Here is a 25130-nt window from a genome sequence, read left to right as displayed (position 1 = left end):
GGTTCTCGATCATGGAAAGAGACGACTCCTTGTCCATGAAGGTTGCCTGGGACTTGCTCACAACTTTCTTCCTACCCATGTACTAACGGAGGCAAGAAGGAACTAGGGGAAGAGAAGGTTTGGACGGCGACACTAAGATGGTGGCGGCAATGGCGACAATGGATTTCTAAAAGCTAGGGTTTCAAGGCAAGAGAAGGGCAGTAAAGAAAAAGAAGATGAAGGGTCTTTAAATAGATTTTACAGCGATAAAAATGGCCCACCAGGCCCGTTAAAGCACCATGTGAGAACGCAATGGTTCATTTACTGACATAGCTAAAATGACGGAGGGCACAAATCCACACAACGGTACAATTCAACGGGCAGATTTCAGACTTATCCACCAGCACTACGGTGGAGTTATCAGATTACTGCAAAAAACAACCCATCAACCATGAAGAAAAGAAGGGCTACCTCACAAGGAACATAAGAACTTGGTTCTTATGGAAAGAACTCGGGAATCTCATGAACAACCAGGACTACAGCAGAAAAATAAATGACAACTCAGAAGACAAGATTCTTTCCATTACAAGCGACTTCAAAAATAGAAGATTACAAATCTTACAAGACCCAACGAACTCGGTACCACAAAAAGCAAAGTAGCAAAGGGGAACCCGGACATGGCTAGGCTCTAGAACGACTACGTGTCCCAAATCGCTACTCGGTAGAACAAACCGCACTCGGCTACATTGTTTTCTTCAAAGGATGGATGCAGTGCACCCAAGGCGGAAATCAGCAGAACGGTGGGACAACATGGAGCAGAGAAGGCCGGCAGGCATCTGTCTACCCAAGTCCGATGTGATGCTGGATATGGTGTTGATCTGCACCGGACAGTCTCAAGACAAGTGGCGAGGATCAACCCAGAACTGCCAGATGAAGGAACGAAGCCCACATCACAAGACTTCCTCCAACTACTGCCACGTACATCTTGGTACATTGCTGCTGCGGGATTAGCCTACCTCTAATCCCTATCACAAGACTTCCTCCAGCTACGACAAGACACACAAGAACTACAAAACACGCCCGGGGGCTACTCTACTTCACAAACTACCATTTTCATAACTACGAAGGTTTCAACAGAATGTTCAATGGATGAAAACAAGCACTCTAGGAGAGTATTTATAGATCAAAGGAGCGGTGCACATGGACTAGGAGTACCAACAAAATAAGCCTAACAAAGGACACAGTGAAAAGACAGGGCTCAATAATGGAAGACTCAGGCGAGAGGGAACAGTACTCGAAGACGAGCACATTTGGAAGAATATACCAACACAGTACAACCCGTGAACAAAAGGCATTTACACTCAACCACCACCATACAACTACATCTGACAACAGCAGACTACCAGAGAATACGCCAAGACTCTGCATCCGAGTTCTTCCTGAATAAAATAACTCGGATATATGCTCGGGGGCTGCAAAAGGAGAGGTATACAGTTCTTTCGAACAACTCATATTTAAGACCCTCCAACTTTTTGTTCCAAACAGCAAGAGGCTCGAGGGCTACACTCAGTGAGTGCACTTTTTCCTTCAAAAAAGCGCACGTCACTCAGAACACTTCTTCAAGACACACGACTTCAAGGCCACAAGATAAAAAGAAACCGGGCATAGCTATATCCGAGCTCTTTTCGACAAAAAGAACCCGAACACAGCTAAATCAGAGCTCTTTTCAACAAGGAAACCGGGTATATGCTCAGGGAACCTTTCAATGAAGAATCAGGAAGATTTCAAGAAAAGACCCTCAAGCTCCTTGTGCTAAACAGCAAGAGGCTCAGGGGCTACATCCAAATGGGGGTACTTTTTTCTTCAAAAAGGTACACACCATGCGAAGATCTCACGAAGCGCTGCACGGTTTTGCTCAAGAAAGCACTCGGACGACGCTTGTTCCTGCTCGACAAGACTTGAAGGAATAAAACGAGGCTTCCAGAACTCAACCATGAAGTGCTCGAGGGCTTGTCGGTGTGGGACCCACGTGATACCCCACAAGGAAGGGAGAAGAACTAGTCTAACTAGGATTCTTCCATGTAATCTTAGTAGTAGTATTATTCTGTAATCCTACTAGAAACTCTTATTGTAAACCGACTAAGACTCTGGCCTCCTGACTATATAAAGGAGGGCAGGGCTCCTTGGATCGGGAGTTCAGACAACAATTGTACAACACAACACTTTACAATCAATTGAACGCAAAGGCTAACACCGACTGGACGTAGGGCTATTACTCGATCTACGACCGAGGGCCCGAACCAGGATAAATCGACTGTCTCTTGCGTTAACCGTCGAGTTCTGCATACGCTGAAACCCGGACATACTGCCCCGGGGACCCCCGTGGCAGGCTATCAGTGGTCAAACATCGACAAAAACTACTACAATGCTAAGGGTATGCGGCCTCATAAATTTGTTTTGGATATGGATGTTAGATGGAACTCGACCTATCTTATGCTAAAGCATCTTATGCCATATAGATCTGTATTTTCTGTGTTCATAAATACTCATTGTGGTTATCCACTATTGAATGAACAATATTGGTATATTGCTGAAAAGATATTGGAGTTCACTGTTTACCTTGACAGTGATAATGTTGTGGCCTATGATGATGACTTTGATATCCTCAATTGGTGGCATGAACATAAACTAACCTATCCAGTTGTCTCTACCTTGGCTAAAGATATTATGCATGTTCCTGTCTCAACTACTTCAGAGTCTTGCTTTAGTCTTACTGGCAGGATCATTGAGGAGCGGCGACGGCGATTAGGCTCAGAAACAGTGGAGATGTTGGTCTGCATCAAGGACTGGGAGTTAGGCCAAGACAAAGGACAACATAGTGTGGAGGACAAGGAGTTAGAAGACTACTTCAAGAACCTATGGCTTGATGAGGAAGCTGGTGCTGGTTCTAATGCTGGTTGAGTGTTATGCTGAGTCTGAGTGAGTGTGTGGGTCAGTGAGTGAGAGTGTTAGTCATTGAGACATTCGAGACTATGGTTTGTAATAACTTTGAACCTTTTAATTCCAAAATGAACTGGTCTTACTCTTTTTTCTTTATAGGGTTTCTTACGAGGTGTGAGTTTTACCTAGAAAGGTTTTAAATGAGGCGGTATTGCACGAACAGCTCAAAATTTGATCATCTTGGCTTTCATCTTTCTGTGATTTGTGAAGTATGTGATATTGTGATGTGTGAAGTAGTTGTGACTTGTGAAGTGATTTGTGAAGTATGATTGAATCTGGTATACTAGTGACTTGTTAGTTTGTTAACTAGACTTGTGATCTATGAAGTAATTGTAACTTGTATAACTTTCAAAACTGAATTGAACCTGGGGGTTTTTAGATAGCGGGCTACGGGCTGGCCCGGTGCTGCTTTGGGCCCCGTGCTCTTCGGGCTGGCACGGCCCGAAAAACGGCCCACGTGCCGTGCTTGGGCTGTCAGGTAGGCACGGTGGACTAGGGCGGCACGGCCCGGTGACACAATGGGCCATACCGTGCCGGGCGGCCCGAATGCATCTTTAGAAACCGTTCACACTGGGCGTCCTCTATACCTACTAGTGGGCTACTTTTGTCGCTTGCTTGCGCATGCCACGTTGGGCTGCTACTGCTACTGCCCAAATCACATGAGCCCATCCTGGTGTTCGCACTGGACTCGGACCTAAGACCATCAGGCCCTTGGAACACGAAAAGGATGGTCAGATTAACGCGGCATCGACTTGGTCCAGGCAACGAACTGCCGGTCGTGCAAGCTCCCCCGATTGACTGGCATGTGTATTTTGGCATCCATGGGGCCATGATGGCCTGAGCAAGAAAACGGCCGGAACACTCTTACGACCTGGAGGACACACACATCCAACCTTTTCTCGTCCAATAATCTCATCTCCCTTCACATGATAGATGCTTCTGTCCTCCATCCAATCCGATCATCCTCTCCTGTGCAAATAGTGGATCAACTACTGATGTGATTATTAGCATCTGTAGGCGGGCGCCGGTGAGAGAGACTGAGAGTAGTCGAGAGGCCTATCGCAATCATGACAGAGATGGTCGGGTCCATCGTCGTCGGCGAGGTGGTGAACCGGACCTCCGACTTCCTGATCAGCAAGCACAGGGAGCGTCTGAGCACGCGAGAAGCCATCGAGCGGCTGGAGATGGCGCACATCAAGATGGAGGCCGCGCTGGAGCTGTCCGGCCGCTGGCAGCAGGCCACGGACGCGTCCCTGCTCCGCTGGCGCCGGAAGCTCCGGCGCGCCGCGGACGAGTGCGACGCCGCGCTGCACCGCTGGAAGCTGCGGGAGCTGCAGGAGGAGGACGCCCGGGAGAGACTGGCGCGGGCGCCGCTCCCGCGTCGCGTCGCGCACGCGGTCCTGTGCTTCCTCTCGGCGGTCCTCCTGCCGCTCCTCGCCCGCGGCGGCGACGAGTGCTCCCGCGCCTGCGCCGCCGTCCAGAGGTTCGAGAGGCTGGCCAGCGGCGCCGCCGAGTTCCTCAGGTGCGTGAAGTTCGGCAGCGCGCCGCGGAGGTTGTGGGGCGGCGGCCTGTTCGGCTTCGGCCCCGTCGTTGGGAGGCTCGGTGAGCACGCGAGCTACGAGAGGCTGCAGGGAGCTCCTCAGCAGCACCGTTTCTTGGACGCTGGGCCCGCAAGTCCGGCGGAGCTTTGGGTGGACAGCAGCAAGCCCTGCCGTGCTTACCCGAAGCGAAGGGCGTCCGGGAAGAAACTGCTGCTGGTATGAAACATGGAGAGGCAACCGGGATCTGCTCCAGTTCCAGACTTGCAGTCAAGTCAGCAGGGCCACGTCACCGCAGCTCCGGCAGGAGGTTCCGTCTGGGCTCCGAAGAGCGCGCGGTCACTCTCACGTACGGTCACTCCATTTGACGTTCGTATATATCTGCGCTGAAGGGGACAATTTTAGGGCCCAACTTGTAGACCGTACCGTGGAAATTCATCGAGTCTATGGTAAAAATCGTCTTGTTTCGTGTTTTTTCACGGTTTCTGGATTGTTGGGAAGTCTAAAGTCCTGCTGGCTCTTTTGGTGTAGCCATCCAGGTAGTTCAAACGGATTCAGAGAATTATAGCATGTCCATATTTTTAGTGTTCTTTGAAAGAATTGTTCCTTTCATGTCGGTGTCAATACGAAACATTATGGACGGCCAAATGAGCAGGACCAACGGGTGCCACAGGGCACAGCCCAAGCAGGCCCGATGTCCAGTGCTCACCGTAGCTTGACCCTAGCGATCAGCCAGGCATGCTAACACTTGGACCGATATCCACACACATTAGAGCTTAAAACAACCCTCCACTCTCATTTGCTTCGAGAGAATGCATTAAGTGGAATTAGAAATCATGTTTGCTTTAGGTTTACTTGTAATTCTTGGTGGTTGCCGCCATCTTGATGACTTGGAGTAGCTGGACTCTATTGAAACACTCAATTAAAGATTGTAAGGTGCTCTGGAGGTGATTTGTGATAGGCTCTTGTGCTCATCCCTGTTGGAGTTCACAAAGATCAAGTTTAGTGGAATATAGGTGTTCAGAGTGCCTTGTGATCGAGCAGGCTTAGAGACCATGCCCTCAAGTGAGGAGGCAATCTTGGAGGGAAAGCGGTGATCCTATGACTCACCTCAACATGGACGTAGGTGACTGGCAAGTCACCAAACCACATGATATATCTTTGTGTCATCCTTTGTGTTTCATGTTTGTGTTGAGGGTTCGATATGGTTGGTCCAACAATAGCTAATAGTGTGTTCGGTTTATGGAATCACTCCATGCTTCATGTGGTGGTACACTATAATTTCATTCCATAAATTTGGTGAAATCATTTCATTTCTCGTGTATATACGAATTATTAGCTTGTGAGAAATGATGAGACAATGAATCAACTCGTCCCATTCCACGAAGCAAACAAAAAAGTGAGTAATAAGTACATGATACATCATCTCATTCTTCAAATCAAACGCATCCTTAATGATCTATTTGGATCTCTTAGCTGCTTTACTTTTTGAAGGATAAAAGAGTGGCTACCGATACGGATCGAGCGAAAATGAGCTTATCAAACCATTAACGTTGGGTCTGCAGAAAATAGACGCGCGTGTACGTGTTCGTGGGCACTGGCCGTCTGCTCCGGGTGCCACTAGAATGAGCTGGCTAGTAGTTTATTCCTAGATTCTTTATCTAACAAATTATGGCTGCTATGAGAGACTGGAAGAGCCAACAAGTGTTGTACAGCTAGTGAGGAAATGATAGCGACTTTTCTCAAAGTCAACACTGACGGTGATAGGTTTGTTTGCATGAGGCTGCTATCTGATAGTCAACTGACGGTGATAAATTTACAGAATGTAAAATACACGAATACAGTAGTGAGGCTGTTCAAACCAACAACCAACAATTCTTATTATGCAAAAATATTTATCTAAAATTTAAAGTGTTTTTCTTTTATACAAAAAAAATCCCTTTCACTTCACTGATGAGCCCGGGCGGCTACCTAGGGTCACTAAGCGGTGGTTTAGCCACTACTGAGTATACATAATAACCAAATAAATGGTTGTGTTGTGATACAAAAGAAATCTAAAAAATAAAAAAGAACATTGAGTATTTTATAGAAAAAAGGAATAAAATTAATTATCCCTAGGCCTTTAACGTTCATTCGACCAATCTAATTCTTAGACCAGAAAAAAGAATCATAGTAATAAAATAAGCAAAGAAGATAAGAAAGGTAATAGAAAGACTAATTCTAAATAATATAAATACTATTAGAGTTCAGTTTAGAGAGAGAGCAAATATGAAAGCACTAATTAGATTTAACAAACTAATTTGAGAGTGTACTATGAGGACAAACTAGAATACTTGATAAAAAAATAATAAATAAAAGGAACAAAAGAGATGGAGAAAATAATAAAAACAAAAAAAATTTAATTATATAAGATGCTATTAGAGAAGAAATTTTGAGTACAAATAACATCATTAACTAGTTATTTAGAACATTAAATGGCTAATTAAGGGGGTGTGTTAATGGGAGGCATCAAATGTTGGGGGTGCCGGGCCCCTCTCAGCCCCCCTTGCCTCTGCCACTGGCTCCAACACTTTATAGCTTGCAAGCCATAGAAAAGTATAAGGACACCCTTAACGTTACAGTAAACTCTTCTCTATAAGAGGTGTATACCTCACTATAGATGGATCAAAAGAACACCGATTCAATGTTGTAGCTACAACACTCTGCCCAAGACTAACATGGGCCCTACCTGTTAGCTATATTATAATCTTATATTACCAAAGCTCCTATCTTCTCTCTTTTATCTTCCCCATTGTTCGAAGATCCAGCACTTAGCCCTATCATCGTCATCGACATGGTCCATCGCGCTCGTCCTCTACAAGAACAACACCTCCACGCCTGTCCTCCACCTCCACTGCATCCTCTAGCTCCTTCATATGCCTTTCCTCCCCATGCCAGTGACGGTGAAAAGTCCTAATGGCTAGAGGGGGGTGAATAGCCTATTAAAAATTTCTACAACAACACTAAGACAAATGATTAGCCAATAAGATGGCGAAGCGAATTTTGCGCTAGCACTATACTTGGGGTTGCAAACCACCTACCTAATTCTATTTTCTATTCTCTCTAGTATATCACAACAAAGCTGTGTCACTAATAAACACCTAGGTGATCAACCTAGTGAGAGTAATACAATTAAATGATACAGTATCTAGTCTTAACTACCACTAGCTCTATCCAAGTGAATGTATAATGAAATACAAGAGAGTGGTAAAGAGGTATACCGCTGTGGCAAGTGACCAATGAGTGAATACCAATGAATACCAAGGAGACAATCAAGACACAATTATTTTTCCTCCGAGGTTCACTTGCTTGCTGACAAGCTAGTCCCCGTTGTAGCGATTCACTCACTTGGAGGTTCACGTGCTAATTGGTATCACACGCCAAACCCTCAATAGGGTGCCGCATAACCAACATAAGATGAGGATCACACAAGCCACTAGTAATTTACTAGAGTACCTTTTGGCTCTCCGCTAGGGAAAGGTCAAGAACCTCTCACAATCACCATGATCGGAGCCGGAGACAATCACCAACCTCCGCTCGACGATCCTCGCTGCTTCAAGCCATCTAGGTGGCGGCAACCACCAAGAGTAACAAGCCAAACCCACAGCGAAACACGAATACCAAGTGCCTCTAGATGCAAACACTCAAGCAATGCACTTGGATTCTCTCCCAATCTCACAAAGATGATGAATCAAAGATGGAAATGAGTGGGAGGGCTTTGGCTAAGCTCATAAGGTTGCTACGTCAATGCAAAATAGCCAAGAGAGTGAGCTAGAGCCGGCCAAACGATATTTATAGACACCCCCAAACAATAGAGCCGTTGGCTCAATTATTGGGCTGACTGCGGGATGGACCGGATGCGCAGGTTGTGTGCACTGGACGCGTCTGGTCGCTACGATAGGTCGCAGCCTGACCGCCATGTGTCCCTTTCAAATTATTTAGCCATTGGCGCCCAATGGCTATCTCTGCACATAGTAATACTACGTGATCGGACGCGCTGTTAGAAAATGACCGGACCCGAGAGACACAGCGTCAGGTCGAGTCTAGAGAGCTCCTAGTGCCGCTCTAGGCCGACCGAACGCGTCCAATCACACCGGATCGGACGCTCCCAACGTCTGATGAATTATTGCGCTGAAAACTCGAGACTTGCTGGTTCACAGGCGACCGGACATGTTCGGTCGCTCTCTGCAATCCTGCATTGGGCTATATCACTTTGACCTGACACTGAACAGTAACTCATCAGTGTCCGATCACTCCACTGAGCCAGAGTCTGGTCACTTTCACTTAGTCACTCACCTCAAGTCCAAATATCGGACGCGTCCAGTCCTGATTATGGCCGTGTCCGATCAGTTCTGTCTGACTACCCCAAGATTGGATAAAATACTGAACGCGTCCAGTCCCAATTTTAGACATGTCCGGTCACTCTGTGACCAGCGCGACTAACTCATTTTCAACTCTATCTTCTTTACCCTTACTCAAATGTGCCAACCGCCAAGTGTATCACCTTGTGCACATGTGTTAGCATATTTTCACAAATGTTTTCAAGGGTGTTAGCACTCCACTAGATCCTAAATGCATATGCAATGAGTTAGAGCATCTAGTGATACTTTGATAACCGTATTTTGATATGAGTTTTACCCCTCTTAATAGTATGGCTATCGATCCTAAATATGATCATATTCACTAAGTGTCTCGATCACCAAAACAAAAAAGCTCCTATCAAGTTTCACCTTGGCCTTGTGGCTTTTTGTTTTTCTCTTTCTTCTTTTCCAAGTCCAAGCATTTGATCATCACCATGCCATCACCATCATCATGATCTTCACCATTGCTTCATCACTTGGAGTAGTGCTACCTATCTCATAATCACTTTGATAAACTAGGTTAGCACTTAGGGTTTTATCAATTCACCAAAACCAAACTAGTGCTTTTAGATGGCCATCAAGCTCGTCCTCCACCTCCTCCGTATGCCCACAGCCCACATGCCTGCTCGTGGTGGCCGGGGCAAAGGTCACCTGCACAGTGGCGATTAAGACTCGAGCTCGACCGTGCAAGCACCCATGAGGACCATGGTTCGCTGAGATCACCCGCACGGTAATGGCCCAATAAACCCGAGTGTTAACAAAAGTAGTAGAGATAGAAGAACATGGGTGTTGGGTTCATAAACCCGGGGTCCCTTGTAGGCCGGCTTTCCAACAAAGGCTCGGCCCAAGTAGACAACGCACAACTCATGGGCCAGCCCAAGTACCTAAACGACAGTCCAGAGGGACGATCCAATCTCCGACCGAAAGGCCTAGCCAAGGAGGAATGACAATCGTTTCTGATTCCAGCCCACCGCTCCGACCAAAGCGCTCGCTTTGGTCTCTAGCCCGCCTCTGAATGGCCTCTCTAATCGGAAGGCCTGACCAAAGCACCACTTCCGACTCTGACCCATGTCTCCGACTAAAGATGCGCCAAACCCCTCCTCACTGCTCTTCTCCGACTGGCGCGATTAGAGCCGACTGGGACCAACTGACCGGGGACGCCCGCTCGGTAAGGACCAGGAAACGGATGAAGAAAGTAAGGCAGGGCACACAAGTCAAACCGCAATACCAGGGGCCGTACCCTCTGCACCTGCTAGGCAGCACCCTGCGACCTCCCTGGCATAACAGAACCCAAGCAGTGTTGTAGGCACTGACATTTTCCCCTACAGTATTGTGGGCACCATTAACTCCCATACGGTAAGGCTCCCCTACGTGCCTCAGGGCATCAATAGTGTTGTGGGCGTCGACATTTACCATACCAGGCGAACATGGTAAAACCCCTTGCATGCCTCTAGGTATCAATAGTGTGGCAGGCGCCGACGTCTGCCATACCCGAAGAAGACAACACAACCTCCCATGTGCATCTAACATTCAACAGTATTGTGGGTGCCTACCATCATCCTGTACCCGCCGGCATGGGCAACAAGGCTCAGGAGCATATGTACTCTCTCCCTCTCACTTGTAAGGCCATCCCCTTCATCTATAAAAGGGGATGCGCTCTCTCCCAACAAATAGATTCATTCAGATCGATCAAGCTCATATAGCACATAGCGGAGCTCCTGTCACTCTCGGCCCCTCTGACCGGAGTCTAACCAAACCTCTTGTACACCCTATCTATCTCCTCCTCGTTTGTAACCCTACTGCAAACTTCAAGCACCGGGGCTCAAGAATAAAGCCATCAACTGACTCTGACTAGACGTAGGGCACGATGCCTGAACCAGTATAAACCCTGTGTCATTGAGTGCTAGGCCACCTCTGATCACAACGTACGGCAAAACTACAAATATTTACGTGATGGTCACTTTCTGCACCAATAGTTGGCGCCGTCCGTGGGGAAGATGTTGTACGTTCAACACTTTTTGGTCATTGGATGGCCCACTTTTCTGCCACCTTCGCCATGGCGGGCTCAGGTGATATGACTCACTTTGGCTCACCATAGTTTTCCGCACTCCCACCTGTTGGGATGTGGGTTCCACCTATCTTTGAGCCATCCTAGGCCTTCCTCTTTGGAAGCCTGTACTTCGTCGCCGACCGGCTCGGTGTACTACACCTCCATGAGGAGGCACTCGTTCCGACGCCCGTCAGAGGGGCACCCTCCATCGGCTCTAGGACGCACGATGACTTCAATGATGAGGCATCCGCGCTTCATTCCGAGCAAACTCTCTACTCAAACCCCGCTGTGACTAATGTACATGCTATTATTTACTTGCTATTCTCTACCTTTCGCCGAATATCCGAAAGGACACCGTTGTCCTAGATGCGACCGTCATGCGACCGGTTCCCCTATGGCCTCATGTCTCCCACGGACGCGTACGCCCGGGGGCTCCGAAGGATGCCGGCGCCGCCCCCTCTCACGTCCGAACTCATGGGGATGGCGAGTTATGCTCCCACCTATTTCCTTGACCTCATGGATGATGATGTTGAGAGTGGTGGCTCCAGCATTGGCGATGTGGCGCCTAGCCACCGTCTGTCCGAAGAGTGCGCTATGGCGGACGCTCTAGGATAGCCACTGGTGGTAATGGAGTCCTTGTAGACTCACACCCCTCTAGACCCTCATATGGAGACCCCTGCGCTCACACAAGAGCATGATGACGAGCTACAACAACAACGGCTGAACCAGCCACTAACAGCACCAGCGCGCTCGGCGCCCCACACTGCGCTTTGGGTGCAGAAACCAGCGAGTGACGCCCGGGGTCACGCCTGTTGGGTCCAGCGTAACACCATGGACTGGGGGAACGATCCCCCATAGTTCGCTCGGGACAATCAGAACATCGCCGCTGTGGCAATGCTTCTACGTGGCCTTCCTAAGCTGAACGACCCCCAAGAATAAGCGATCCACCAGAACCTCTGGGCACTAGTGGAGACCACCACCGTTCAACAGGCAGAGAGCTTCGCATCGCGACACCGACTCGGCCTCTCTCTGCACTAGGGGAGTGGGGACGCACCAGACGAATCGCTCCACGTGCTCACCGCTATAGCCACTGAGCGTGGCACAGAAGGCCGCATCTGTGCCTCGTCTTGACTTAGTGACCGCTCCACTCTGACCACCTGTACACGAGCCACTTGGGAAAAACCAAGATGATCGTAGTGTCATCAGCACCCGGAGTCCCAGCCCGGATGGCCCAGGACCACGGGCCTTTGTCCAACGCATCCAGAGAGCGCCGCTCCTATAGCGCTCCAACGAAGGCCGAAGCAAAGGCAAGGCCAAGCACTAGGATCAGGACAAGGGCCCCTCCATGCAGAGAGGAAAAGGAACAGAAAAGATCGCCACGAACCGACCAACTCTGCATTGGTCGCCACGGTAGATCACACGGGCAAGCAGCCCCAGCAGGACCTTTTGGGACACTTCCACGAGCTCATGGAGAGCCTGTGCACCAACCACGCCTACCCAATCAAACACCTCTACAAGGACTGCAAGCTCCTCAAGTGCCTTCTGTGATAGACCGGCAGGCCAAAGGAAGAAAAAGGCGAAGAAAGGGGGCGTAGTGGGCAAGGATCCGGACGACTAAAGGTCGAGGTGATCCGACCGGACGCCTACTGACTGAAGGACGATAATGTTAATATTCTCACCAGCACTTGGAACAGCTATGTCGTTTCTTCCCCTAAAATTCAGTCTTACCATTGTTTACTTAATGTTTGCTCCTATAAAAGCACCCTGACCCGAACACTTTCGCCCCGGGTCGCTCGGGGGCTCCATGAGGGTGCACTACTACCTCTCTTTTCATTTACTATCATATGGTGAAACTCCTTCCTACCCAAACAAAAGGGTAGATCGTTTCTTTAAATTGCCTTACGTAGCTTTGCTTTAAAATATTCTGACCGATCGCACCCCGCCTCTACCTATGGTTACGAGCAGCTGAGCCTCATGGGCCACGCCCAGGCTCCTAAGGTTGCAGCTTACGGGACGAATGGGCAAGTACAAAAAAGAAAGAATAGAAAACAAAATTATGCTAAGGTAAAACTAAGGAACGAAAGGGACAAGCTTCCCCGAACGGAGTGACTCCAACACAAAAAATGAAACTGATTGTAGTCATTGAGTACACAAGAACGTTTACACGGGGGATCCCCCACAAACTTAAACTTTTTGCATCTACTAAACTACTTATACTTTACAAGCTATTGGGGCGGCCCGGCAGCATCTGCTGTTGGTGCGACCGGCGAAGGCACGGGCTGCTCACTCCCTGGCTGGACGACATTTGGCTCGGTTGAAGGCAGAGCGATGTCCACTTCTGACCCAGGCTCTATGCCATCTGTAGGCTGGGCAACGTCCCCTGACGCACGCTTCCGGCCATGTCCTCACAGCAGGCATCTATCACCCACTACATAGAGACTTGCTCTGCAACCAACCTTGTGTGCGGTAGCAAGCTCTCCCTGAGCGATTGGATGTCCTCTGTGCTCAAGCCGTCGGCATACCCACTGTAGATAGTGGCGAAGTCTAGGTTCGGGTGGTACATCACCACCAAAGTCAACACCCCTGATGCTCCGTAGAACAACCCATGTGCGATGAGGGCTCAAACCTCATCCGAAACCTCCGCTAGCTGGATGACGAGAGCTCTAGTACTTGGCACCAACCCAAAGACCTCTGAGACGACAAACTAGGCAACATTACAGATCTGGTCAAGTTCCCCCTCGAGAGCACATCGCTCTTCAAGGGACTTGGCCAGCGCCTCTGCATTCTGGCCAAAAGTCATCTTGGTTGTCTCTAGGTCTCGCTCCAATGACTTCACCTTTCTGCCCAGCTCTGGAAGAAGGGCGACAAGCTTAGAAACAAGTTAAAGGAAGAAACCAACATAATGAAAAATAGAAAAGGTACATACCGAGGCAGAAGTTCTCGAGGGCGGAGAGTCCCTCCACCTACTGGGCCACCTACTCACATAGCCGGGCATTCGCCACCTTCGTCCCCATCACCTGGCCCCGAAGCGCGAGCACTTCCTGGTCTGCCTCTGATCGGGCCTTTCGCTTCGACTCTAGGGTCTTTCGCACTGACTCCAGGGTGTTCCGCTCTGACACCAGGGCGTTTTGCTCTAACTCAAGGGTCTCCAGGGATTTTTGGAGCACTGCCTCGGTGTTCGCCAGAGCCTCGCCTCGGTCTCCACCTGGTGGGCCTTTGCTGCCTCAAGCCCTCGCTCGGCGGCGGTCACCCGCTCCACCGCACGCTGCTCCTCCACCCGCACCATGGTCACCTCGGCCGCTCGGTCCTGGGACTCATGGTGGGTGGACTCTAGCTGACGCTCAAGCTCGACCATCCGAGCATGCTCCATCCGAAGGAAATGGGACTTGCGGGATGACATATCCTCCAGACCCTATGAAAATGAGAAGCAAGCATGCTGAGGCAACCAACAAAAGACTAAGAGGTCAAGGACAAATACGGGAAACTCACCTCTACGGCGAGCTATAGGTCAACCTTGACCAACTATTGGGCAGACTTAACCCGCTCATGGGCGTCCTCAAGCCTTGGCGAGATTGGACTCCATGGTGAGTCCTTTCCCCCCAAGGATGTCCCAGAGTTGACACTCCTAGGAATCCTGAAGGATGAATTGAACCTTTGACGGGTCCTCAGGGTAGGGCCACTCTAGGTCACCCTCCTCCAACCTGTCGGAGGGCCCAGCCTCCGATCAAACCACCACCATTTCCCGCGATGGTGCTAGCAGCTCCACCATGTCATCCGCTTCATCGTCGGAAGGGATCTCCACAACCTTGATTTCATCAGACACCGACGGGCATTCCGACTTTGTCCCGGCCGCATCTCCCTCCAGTGCTTTCAGCTCTAACCGCAAGGGTGAGCCACGCAGCCCTCTGCCCGGCAAGGCAGGGAGCTCGGTCTCCCTCTCCTCTTCCACCATAGCCGGTGGAGGAGGGGCCGCAAGGGACACCTCCGGCGAAGCCCCCGCCATCACCACCGGGATCACCGCTAGCACCATCGCCGCTGCTACCGCCGTACTAGCAACCGACCAGAGGAGCACCACCCTCGGGAGGGAAGGACTCGCTGCCACCACCCTATTCCCCCCGCCGCTCGCAGCGGCACGCTGCAGGGTGGGCCTCCAAACCTCTTGCATGGGAGTTGGGGCGATGCTCAACCCCGTTAATGTTCGGCCGCTGTCAAAAAGTATAGGTTAGTCATACTCCAAAAAGGACTCAACAGCAAGATTGAAAAGAAACAAAGAAAAACATACCGGAGGTAAGCAACATGACTCTAAAACCAAGACCCGATGTCGATGGGCCTATAGGGCGACGACCACTCCCGGGCTATGACCCAAGCCCTCTCACTTCAGTCAGGGTCAGGGTCGTCCCAACCGGCTCCTGCCCGGCCTACGTGTCACCATGACCTTTGGCTTGGGACATGCCAACCGGAGCAATAGGTGGGGCATCCTCCTACAGTGAGTCACGCGCTGGCGCTGGTCCCGGCGATGCGTGGGTACAAGCCCGCTCCTCTAACCACCTGGCTTGCTCGGCCGCATCCGTAGCAGGTGGGACGAGACCTGCAATGCCACCGAGGGGTGTGGTGACCGCATCCGCTTCGCCTCCTGTTCACTGACGGCGTCCGCGCTCACAGCACGCTTCCTCGGCACAGGAACCTCGGTGCGCCTCTCCGCCTCCTACTCATTGCCGGCAGACATCGCTACAGGGTCATGATGCTCCATCAAGGTCACAACGACCTCCCAGCTTTCCACCTCCTCAGAGAAAATCATGTCGTCCACCTCTGTGGGGACCTCCAACTCAAGCTCTGACTCGACGTCGCTCTTATTTTCCTCAGCCTCCACGCGCCGGGTGATCTCCTTCACATACTTCCACCGAGCCACCTCGGCTTTCTTCGTCTTCCTAGCTTCTGCCACCTCCTTCTGGGCGGCCTACCAAGCCGTGCCCTCTGGCCCCTTTGGAAGGTGCGGCCGGGACTTGTAAGCGTCAAGTCCCTACAAAATAGGCGACTCAAAATAAAAAAAGCAGGAAAGCAAAGGGGAAAAGAACACAAAATAAAGAGATGGGAGCATACCAGTTTGGACACCACCAAGGCATTGAGAGGTCTGGGCTTTCCATCGACCTTCACTTTGGGCTTCAGCTGCAACATCCGGTCGAGGTGACTCTAGACCTCGTCATTCGGCAGCTCCTCCAGTGATGCACGATCAGGGTCCAATGGGCCTCTATACCTCCACATCGGTCGTACCCTCTCCACCAATGGAGCAACCCGACGATGGTAGAGGGTGTGAAACACCCGCACCCCGTTAAGGCCGCACCGCACGAGCTTCTAGAGCTCCTCCTCGATGATCTCCACCTTCTTCTTCTCCCAATGGGAAGGGCCCCGCGACCAACTATACCACCTCTCCGGCCTCCCGCCGGTGAATGCCAGGAATGACGCCTCCACCGGGCTCCTAATATAAAACCACTCCTCGTGCCACCCCCGGTTGGAGTCATAGGGGATGTACGCGGGATACGAGCCCCCCGCGCTCGGTTTTCTTTGCAGGGCGAAGCCCCCCACCGGCACGGCCTCAGGCGGATTCCCCACCGGTAAAGACCGCCTAGTGAACAGCCACCAGAAGAAGTCTGCGTGCGGCTCCATCCCGAGGAAGGCCTCGCAGACGATGATGAAGCCAGCGATATTCAGCACCCCTGTCGGATTAAGGTGGTGCAACTCTAGGCCCCACTCATTGAGGAGCCCTCGTAGGAACCAGTGTGCAGGGTATCCTAACCTGCACTCATGGAAGGCGAGAAAGGAAACTACCTCGCTGGGCCAAGGTTGTGGGAACTCCTCCCTCCTAGGAGCCCTCTAGTGCACCACCTCCTTTGGTGGTAGAACCCCTTCACGGCAATGGCTTCCAGCACTGACTCCCTCACCGTGGATGACCACCAGACTGACATTTCACTCTGGGTTCACGGATAGATTTGTGAGTTTTCTCCTCTGCCCCTTTTTCTTTTCTCTCCTAGGAACCGCCACGGCACTCAGACGCTCTTGGCGAGAAGGAAGAAAGAAGAGACGATAGACAAGGAATAGGCGAAGGAATGGGGCGAAAAGCCTTCTCCCTTCTCCTACCTAAGGCAAAGGGCGCAACAGTTGGGGAAGGCGTGCCGATCGGAAAAGGCAAAATGATGGGCGAAAAACCCTCTCCCTTCCCCATTTAATGCAGATGGAATATGATGGGATGCGCCCTAACCGATGAGACATGCCCTACCCGATGGAACGGTGCCTGATCAGATGGGACGTGGCCTGGGTATGGCCCACCACTACCACACATCGAGTGCAAGAACCAAAGCACCACCATGCACAGGCGGCTCTTCGCTTCCCTAGACAGGACTTGGAAAAAACCCAGACAACAGGATCTCTGCCAGGAGAGACCATCGGGCTTCCCAAAAGTCGATCGAACGGCTCAGGAAAATACCGAGAGATAGGTAAGAAGCAAAGGGACGCCCCATGTAGGTCATGCCGACTCCATCACGAACGACGAGCATGGGTCCCGGTCGGACATTTCTGATTGGAGCTCTTCAAACCCCGTCACTCGAGTCATCAAGGTAACACTACCACCCCCTGCTATTTCTTTATAATCATTTCATACATCCATACACGCATTCATTCCATAAGCCTATGCCCCCCGGATGATTCGGGCCCTGAATCACCCGGGGGTTCAGAAACTAAAGCATCGCACATGCGGCGAAATGCATCACAACGATCCGTGTTGCATCACAAAGCGGTAGTTGCCTCATTCAACATGAGCAACGACCGACCAGGGTTCGAAGGCCGGCGCATGAAGGGCTCGAGGCCGCCCCACGTCAAACAGATCTAGGAGAGAAAACATAGATGAGCCCTATGCGGTGCTCGCCTAGTCTGCCCCAAAGCAGACAGGGTCATCTCAACCTTCTCATTCGATCCTAAACCTCTCGCCAAGCTCACAGAATCTCCATCGAGGGGAGGCCAGCAGGCCACCCGGGTCTATCTCTAAAACGACCCAGGCATCTGCCGGGTTGTAGGTAAAGGAGCAATGGAATGTCACAAGAGGGCTATGCCAACCCGTCATGAACGACGGACCTGGATTCTACTCAATCATACCCGTTAGCGAGCTCACCGAGCGCGTCACTCAAGCCCGAGCGATCGAGGCAAGCGACAAAACTCAGCCCCTCCAGTTGTGAGAAACCGAGAATGGGGTAACGCACACAACTCAAACCGACCCCTACCAAGCCAAACTAGGCTCGGGGGCTCAAGACACTCCAAACACCTAGGTCTATGACCCCGAACTCACCCCATCCTTCGGCTTCACACCAAATGCCTGGGTCTGCGACCCCGAACTCACCCCATCAGGATCCACGACTCTGGCTCGCTCGATCCCACGGCACGCATCGACGCTAGGATCCATGAGCTCCGTCTTGTCTGACCCCTAAACTAACTGCCTCGTCTACATGGACTGCACCGACGCCAGGATCCGTGACTCCGACTCGCCTGATCCCACGATGCGCACCGACGCTAGGATCCATGAGCTCTGTCTCGCCCGATCCCTGAACTAACTGCCTCGCCTGATCCCATGGCGCGCACCGACACCAGGGTCCACGAGCTTCGTCTCGTCCGATCCCTAAAAACTAACCGCCTCGGTTGCGTAATGACGTCTTGGTTGACAACTCTATCTCAAACTAAAAAACATGCACACACACACACCCGCTGACAAAACCCCCTAGACGATTCTGCCCAAATCGCCCGGGGCTCAGGGGCTACACCCGCGGGTGCGCTCGCATGCACCCACCATCGGGACAAAAAAATCCCCCAGACGATTCTACCTGAAATCGCCTAGGGGCTCGGGGACTCCTGTCGGGTTCATAAACCCGAGATCCCTCGTAGACCGTTTCCCAACAAAGGCTCGGCCCAAGCAGACAACGCGCAACTCATGAGTCGGCCCAAGTACCTAAACGACAGGCCAGAGGGGCGATCCAATCTCTGACCAGAAGGCCTGGCCGAGGAGGAATGGCACCTATTTCTGATTCTGGCCCACCGCTCCGACCGAAGCGCTCGCTTCGGTCTCCAGCCTGCCTCCGAACGACCTCTCCGATCGCAAGGCCTGGACAAAGCACCACTTCTGACTCCGACCCATGTCTGAGATCGGGGATGCGCTAAACCCCTACTCACTGCTCTTCTTCGATTGGCGCGATCAAAGCAAACTAGGACCAACCGACCGGGGACGCCCGCTCGGTAAGGACCAAGAAACAGACGGAGAAAGTAAGGCAGTGCGCACAAGTCAAACCGCAATACCAGGGGCCGTACCCTGTGCACCTACGAGGTAGTACCCTATGACCTCCCTGGCACAACAGAACCCAAGCAGTGTTGTAGGTGCCGACATTTTCCCGTATAGTATTGTGGGCGCCATTAACTCCCATACGGTAAGGCTCCCCCACGTGCTTCTGAGCATCAATAGTGTTGTGGGTGCCAACATTTACCATACCAAGCGAACATGGTAAACCCCCTTGCATGCCTTCAGGTATCAACAGTGTGGCAGGCGCCGACGTCTGCCATACCCGAAGAAGACAACACAACCTCCCACGTGCTTCTGACATTCAACATATTATGGGCGCCTACCATCATCCTGTACCCACCGGCATGGGAAACAAGGCTCAGGAGCATACGTACTCTCTCCCTCTCACTTGTAAGGCCATCCCCTTCATCTATAAAAGGGGATGCGATCTCTCCCAACAGATAGATTCATTCAGATCGATCAAGCTCACATAGCACATAGCATAGCTCCCGTCACTCTCGGTCCCTCTGACCGGACCTCTTGTACACCCTATCTTTCTCCTCCTCGTTTGTAACCCCACTGCAAACTTCGAGCACATGGGCTTAGGAATAAAGTCACCGACCGACTCAGACTGGACGTAGGGCACGTTGCCTGAACCATTATAAATCATGTGTCATTGAGTGCTAGGCCATCTCCGATCACAACATACGACAAAACTATAAATATTTACGTGTTGGTCACTTTCTACACCGACAATGGTATTTGGGTAGAATCTCGAAGGAAGGATTCGAAGGAAGGATTAGAGTTATAGATTTGTTATTCTCTCTATTGCAGCTCACCCTCTTTCTCATGACTTCTCTCCTTTTTACATCTGGATACAACCAGTCCCTTGCTCACAGCAGTGCAACTACCCTGTTGTTATCTGGCTAACCCAATCTAGGCTGACGGTGCAGGTTTTGGCCTTCTTGGTGCACATGCTCCTCCAAGACCCTTGGAGTACTTGTGTCGGCTTGGAAATAGTAGTGGAAGCAAAGTATATAACACCGAGCTCACCTGTGCGAGCACCCACTAGCACCACAGCGGCCGAGGTCCATGCTCGCCCACTGACGTGGCAGGTGGCTAGTGCCAGAGCTCCAGCCTGCACACACACACACGTTGACGGTGGCCGCGTAGGGACCTCTTCTGAGGCCTACTGCATTGATCCAAAGAGAGGGATGGGCTAGCGAGGAGACTGCCATGTGATGGGGCCTGCTCACATGAACTACTGTGCTAGCGGCTCTCGCCACATTTAGCGACAATTCCATCTCTCTTCTCATTTCTCTCTCCGATGTGGAGGTGATGTAGAGAGCTAATCCACACCGTTACGTTGCGGGTGCCCTAATAGAGAGGGACATTGGAGGGAGAAAAAGATAGTGTGGGGGAGTGGTGGTGGGCATGTGTATAGTGGGTGTGGTGGGTTAGGTGGGCAAGGGAGGTTACAAGGTGAAAAGGAAGTTAGCATCACCTTTGGTTAAAGGGGTGGGCAATATTATCTATGGTTACAAATCCTAATCTTGGGTAAAAACACTTTTGATGATTGAGTATACTAGATATATCATAATTTTATAGAAGAAACAAACCACTAACTCCCATTACTAAGGTAAAGGACTTAATGTATTATAGATGGTAAAATGGTTATATTCAATATTTTGTCTAAAATTTGACCAACAATATAGGCCGAATAAATTTCATGCAGCAACCACAAATGTAAGACAAAGAACAAGTGGTTTAGGTTTTCATAAGTTCTAGTCTCTCCATTCCAGTTATAAGTCATTCTAACTATTCTAGATATGTAGTTTTTATTATAAATCTAGACATAGCCTATATCTAGGTGCATAGCAAAAGAAATGTACCTAGAAAAGCTAAAATGACTTATAATTTAGAGCAGAGAGAGTATAATTTCTTCGAGATGGAGTAAAAAAAATAAATTTATGTGGTGATTTATTTTTGTTATCTTGCACTCCATTCCTTCCAAAATATAAGAGGTTTTAGTGTGGTCCTAAATCAAACTTCTCTAGTTTTGATCAATTTGTAGAAAATTAAAACAACTAAAATACCAAATAAATGCATGATCAATATCTATTTCATGGAGGATTTAATGAAACTAAATGTTGTTACATATGTTTAATTATCTTTTTTATAAACTTGATCGAAGTTAGGGAAGTTTGACCTCGCAGAAAACTAAAATCTCTTACATTTTAAAACAGAGGGAGAAATTGGTTGCGTGCTAGCTACTATATAAACCAGACAACTCGGTTGAAAGAGAAAACATATTGAAGCCTTATTTGGATCCACTAGCAGCAATATTAGTTAGCTAACTATCAGCGGTAGCTGAAGTTCTGCAATCTACTCCTCTAAATGTGTCTTTCAGAAGGGCTTCGGTGAGTTTGGTGGGGACAAAACTAACAGAATGGCATAGCCTAGTTGCTAGTATTATGCATGTCACGCTCAACAATATGCCGGATAGGTTTGTTTGGGGTTTACATAAAAATAGGTCCTTTTCGGTGAATTGTATGTATAAGTTCCTTGTCAGCAATGGTAGGAAACTCACACAGGAGATATGGCAAATAAAAGTACCCTTAAAAACAAAATCTTCATGTGGTTCTTAAAAATGGGTTAATTTAACAAAAGTTAATCTAGCAAAAAGGAATTGGAATGGTAATAAAGTTTGTTGTTTTTGTAATAATTTTGAAATCATCCAACATTTTTCTTTAATTGTCATTATGCTCGTTTTCTCTGACGTGCGGTTCATTGGGAGTTTGGTATTGCCCCTCCAACAAGCGTGTCTCACTTGTTTGGGGATGGTCAAAATTGGGACACACAAACATAATTTGCTTGTTTTAACAGGAGCATCAACCCTGTGTTGGGCAATCTGGCTCATAAGGAATGATTTCATTTTTAACAAAAGCCAAAAACAAACTTTTCGTAGGTACTTTTCTGGGGACATATTGGCTCGGATTCTAGAATGAATTACAACGCTTGGATGAGCATAGACTTCGATTATGGAGGCATGCAGGCTTTTAGAGTCTGGTATCATGTTTCTGTTTGCTTCTCATGAGTGGAGCTTCTTTTATCGTCTTGGACATTAGGAGTGCTTTTCTGATTTTTATTTTTGGTGTGAGTTTGTAATAAGTCTAATTCGTCCTTCTAGAGGAACAATGAAGCCAGAACTTTTGTTTGCATTATCTAGAAAAAGAGTTGGCTAACTATTAGGTAGGTGTTATTTGGATCCACTAGCTAAAGGTGGACACATTTTGTCTATAATGGTATTATTTTTCTATTTGCTATTGATAATGCACATACTTACAGGTAGGTGGGAGGAAAAAATTGTCTTTTTGCAATCTACTTCCTCTGTTCCAAATTACAAGTCGTTTTAATTTTTTTTAGTACATTCACTTTGCTATGTATCTAGATATAACGTATGTCTAGATACATAGCAAACTGAACGTATCAAAAAAAGTCAAAATGACTTATAATTTGGAACGGATGGAGTATTAACTAGCCCAACAGCCTTTCTTAAATACACTCGTTTAGAGAGCCGTTCTAATAAAAGTCGTTTTATATATCTCTCCACCCTCAACAATTTTTGTATATATATTTTTCGGCACTTTGGTTATCTAAAAGGGTTAAGAATAATATATATCTCGATAAAAACATTGTCTGATGGTGTTTTGGCTATCTTAATCGTGGGTCAAAATATGCATACCGTTAAATATTTAACATGCAACTACTCTGTTATGATTTGAGTCAATGCAAGGAGGTGGTTTGGAATCTTCTCTCGAAAGAATTGAACATAGTTTCTTTATATATACTGGGAAATACCTCATTCTCTTCAGAAGTCACGACTTGACGAAATCTGTTCACTGCGCTGCTAAATCTTTCTACGGCTTCATTCTCCATTTCGCAAGTTGCCTGCGCCATCTTTACTCACAAGGTTCGGTCTTCGGAATTTCCAGGTTTGAGACTTCAACAACAATTTCGTTCCTATACGTTTCATATTCACCTTTTTCATGTGCAGATGTTCGGTTCTGTTGTCGTCGAGGAGACAGTGAAGCAGATCTTGTCAGCTCTGTCTGACAATGATCATGAAGGGAGATCGGATGACGAAACGGAACATGTGGAGAGGCTGGAGATGGCACAAATCAGGCTGGAGGCTGTACTCGAGGTATCCGTGCGGTGGCAGATCAAGGATCCGTCACTGCTGCGTTGGCGCAGGAAGCTGAAGCGCACAGCGCAAGAGTGCGACGAGGCGCTCCACAGGTGCAAGCAGCGGATCGTGGAAGACAAGGAGAAGCAGCGAGCGGCAAGGAGCTCCTCCTTCCCGCAGCGGCTGGCTCACGCCACCAAGGCGTGCCTGTCCTCCGTCATCGCCGGCCACCGCGACGAATCGAGCTCGAGTACCAGAGACGACGCTCGAAGGTTTGAGTGGTTCGCGGACGGCGCGAGCGACTTCCTGCGGTTCGTGGAGCTCGGTGGCACGCCGCGCCGGTACATGTTCTTCGACCCTCTCATCGGGCAACTCCTTGCCGGCAAGGAGCTCCGGTACAGGCTTGTCCAGGGAAGCCAGCACCATGTCCTGTGCATGCGCCCCGTGAGCTTCGAAGGCCGCGGGCTGGAGGCCAAGTTCCTCTACGTCTACGAAGACGACGACGCGCCGGAGAACAACTTCTGCCTAGGTCTGATGCTCCGCCTTTCCGAAAGCATGGACGTCGTCGGTATCGCCATCAGGTGCCTGCAGCAGCTGCTGGTCACGCCTCACTTCAAGTCCACAGCCGAGGCCGCGATGCGAGAGATCGCTCAGCTGCCTACACAGGACTTCTCCTGGGTGCCTTACGTTGAGTCTGGTCACAAAGAGCACTGGAACTGCATCCACGGAATCTTGTCCCAGGTGTCGCGCCCAAACCCAAACTGCTGCAAGCATCACCACCATGAGCCCAAGCCTTGCAGCAGCAGCAGCAGCAACATGTACGCAGCCAAGCTACCATTACCACACGTGTCACTGGAACCAGTTATCGAAATGTATTTCGTGCGCATCATCCCTGCAGTGTCGTCACGGCAGAGCGCTCAAAGGAGAAAACTTGTGCAGGGTGAAGCAAGAAGCCCCAAGGAATTGTTCCCACATCTGAAGCTTGCTATCCACTACTCGCCTCATGGTGTTCCAGAAGACATGGCGTCGCTTTCAGTTGGGAGTTCGACAGTTGAGTTCATGGATGGCAAGCAGCAGCATCTGATGCATAAGGACATGAGCCTAGAGCAACTCGACGAGATCATGCTGCCGAAGGCGATAGATTGCCTTAACCGGAAGCCCGAAGCATCGTTGTATCAGCTGTCCTGGAAGTCTAAGCATGAGATGGCGTACCTTCGGCTTGAGAAGACAGGGATGGTAAAGATGACACGGGACGGCATTGGAGACGATCCTAGCAGGGACAGAAGGGCAATGATCCAGCGCCGGCAAGATCCAAAGCTGGAGGCATGGTTAGAGGTGTTCACAGACTTCCTGGAGCCGTGGGTTGCACTCGCACCTCAAAGGCTACAGGGCCCAGTGTTGGAATGGATTAAAAAGGCAGATGAAATGTAATCAGACACACAAAACCTGCTGTTATATTGTCAAAGAGGGCAACATAAGTCAACGAATCAGTGGTGCTTCTGTAAAAACCGTTCTACAATTGTAAGTTTGTTCATGTGCCCGTACTGTGCCGCGTCAGGTGTATGTATGTCCACCATCATATATATTGTACCCCCTCTGGTATAAAATTTCTGTAAAGAATGTAAGGATTATGTGCCCGTTACATGATCAAATCTTAACTTTT

The 25130-nt window shown here is 49.6% G+C and overlaps 2 protein-coding genes across 2 annotated transcripts; both read left to right on the top strand.

Annotated features, from left to right (window-relative positions):
• Nucleotides 1-3814: 3814 nt before the first annotated feature.
• On the top strand, nt 3815-5083 carry LOC136493920 (uncharacterized). The gene has a single exon (XM_066490044.1). It carries the CDS (start codon nt 4047-4049, stop codon nt 4740-4742), a length of 696 nt encoding a protein of 231 aa, XP_066346141.1. The 5' UTR covers nt 3815-4046; the 3' UTR covers nt 4743-5083.
• An 11797-nt stretch (nt 5084-16880) lies between these two features.
• Nucleotides 16881-24898, top strand: LOC136463419 (uncharacterized). Its single transcript, XM_066462420.1, has 2 exons — nt 16881-16940; nt 23339-24898. Exons 1-2 carry the CDS (start codon nt 16881-16883, stop codon nt 24896-24898), a joined length of 1620 nt encoding a protein of 539 aa, XP_066318517.1.
• Nucleotides 24899-25130: the final 232 nt, after the last annotated feature.

The sequence above is a fragment of the Miscanthus floridulus genome, chromosome 1 (assembly GCF_019320115.1).
Source record: "Miscanthus floridulus cultivar M001 chromosome 1, ASM1932011v1, whole genome shotgun sequence".
NCBI classification, from domain to species: Eukaryota; Viridiplantae; Streptophyta; class Magnoliopsida; order Poales; family Poaceae; genus Miscanthus; species Miscanthus floridulus.
The sequence above is the reverse complement of the archived record's forward strand: the minus strand, read 5'-3'. Positions and strand labels throughout refer to the sequence as shown.

What these genes read in the sequence shown, in the direction of transcription:
- LOC136463419 (XM_066462420.1), top strand. Translation starts at nt 16,881, where the DNA reads ATGGCTTCCAGCACTGACTCCCTCACCGTGGATGACCACCAGACTGAC. An exon ending in AGACTGACATTTCACTCTGG is followed by an intron (nt 16,941 to 23,338) that starts GTTCACGGATAG and finishes TTTCATGTGCAG; the next exon opens with ATGTTCGGTTCTGTTGTCGT.
- LOC136493920 (XM_066490044.1), top strand. Translation starts at nt 4,047, where the DNA reads ATGACAGAGATGGTCGGGTCCATCGTCGTCGGCGAGGTGGTGAACCGG.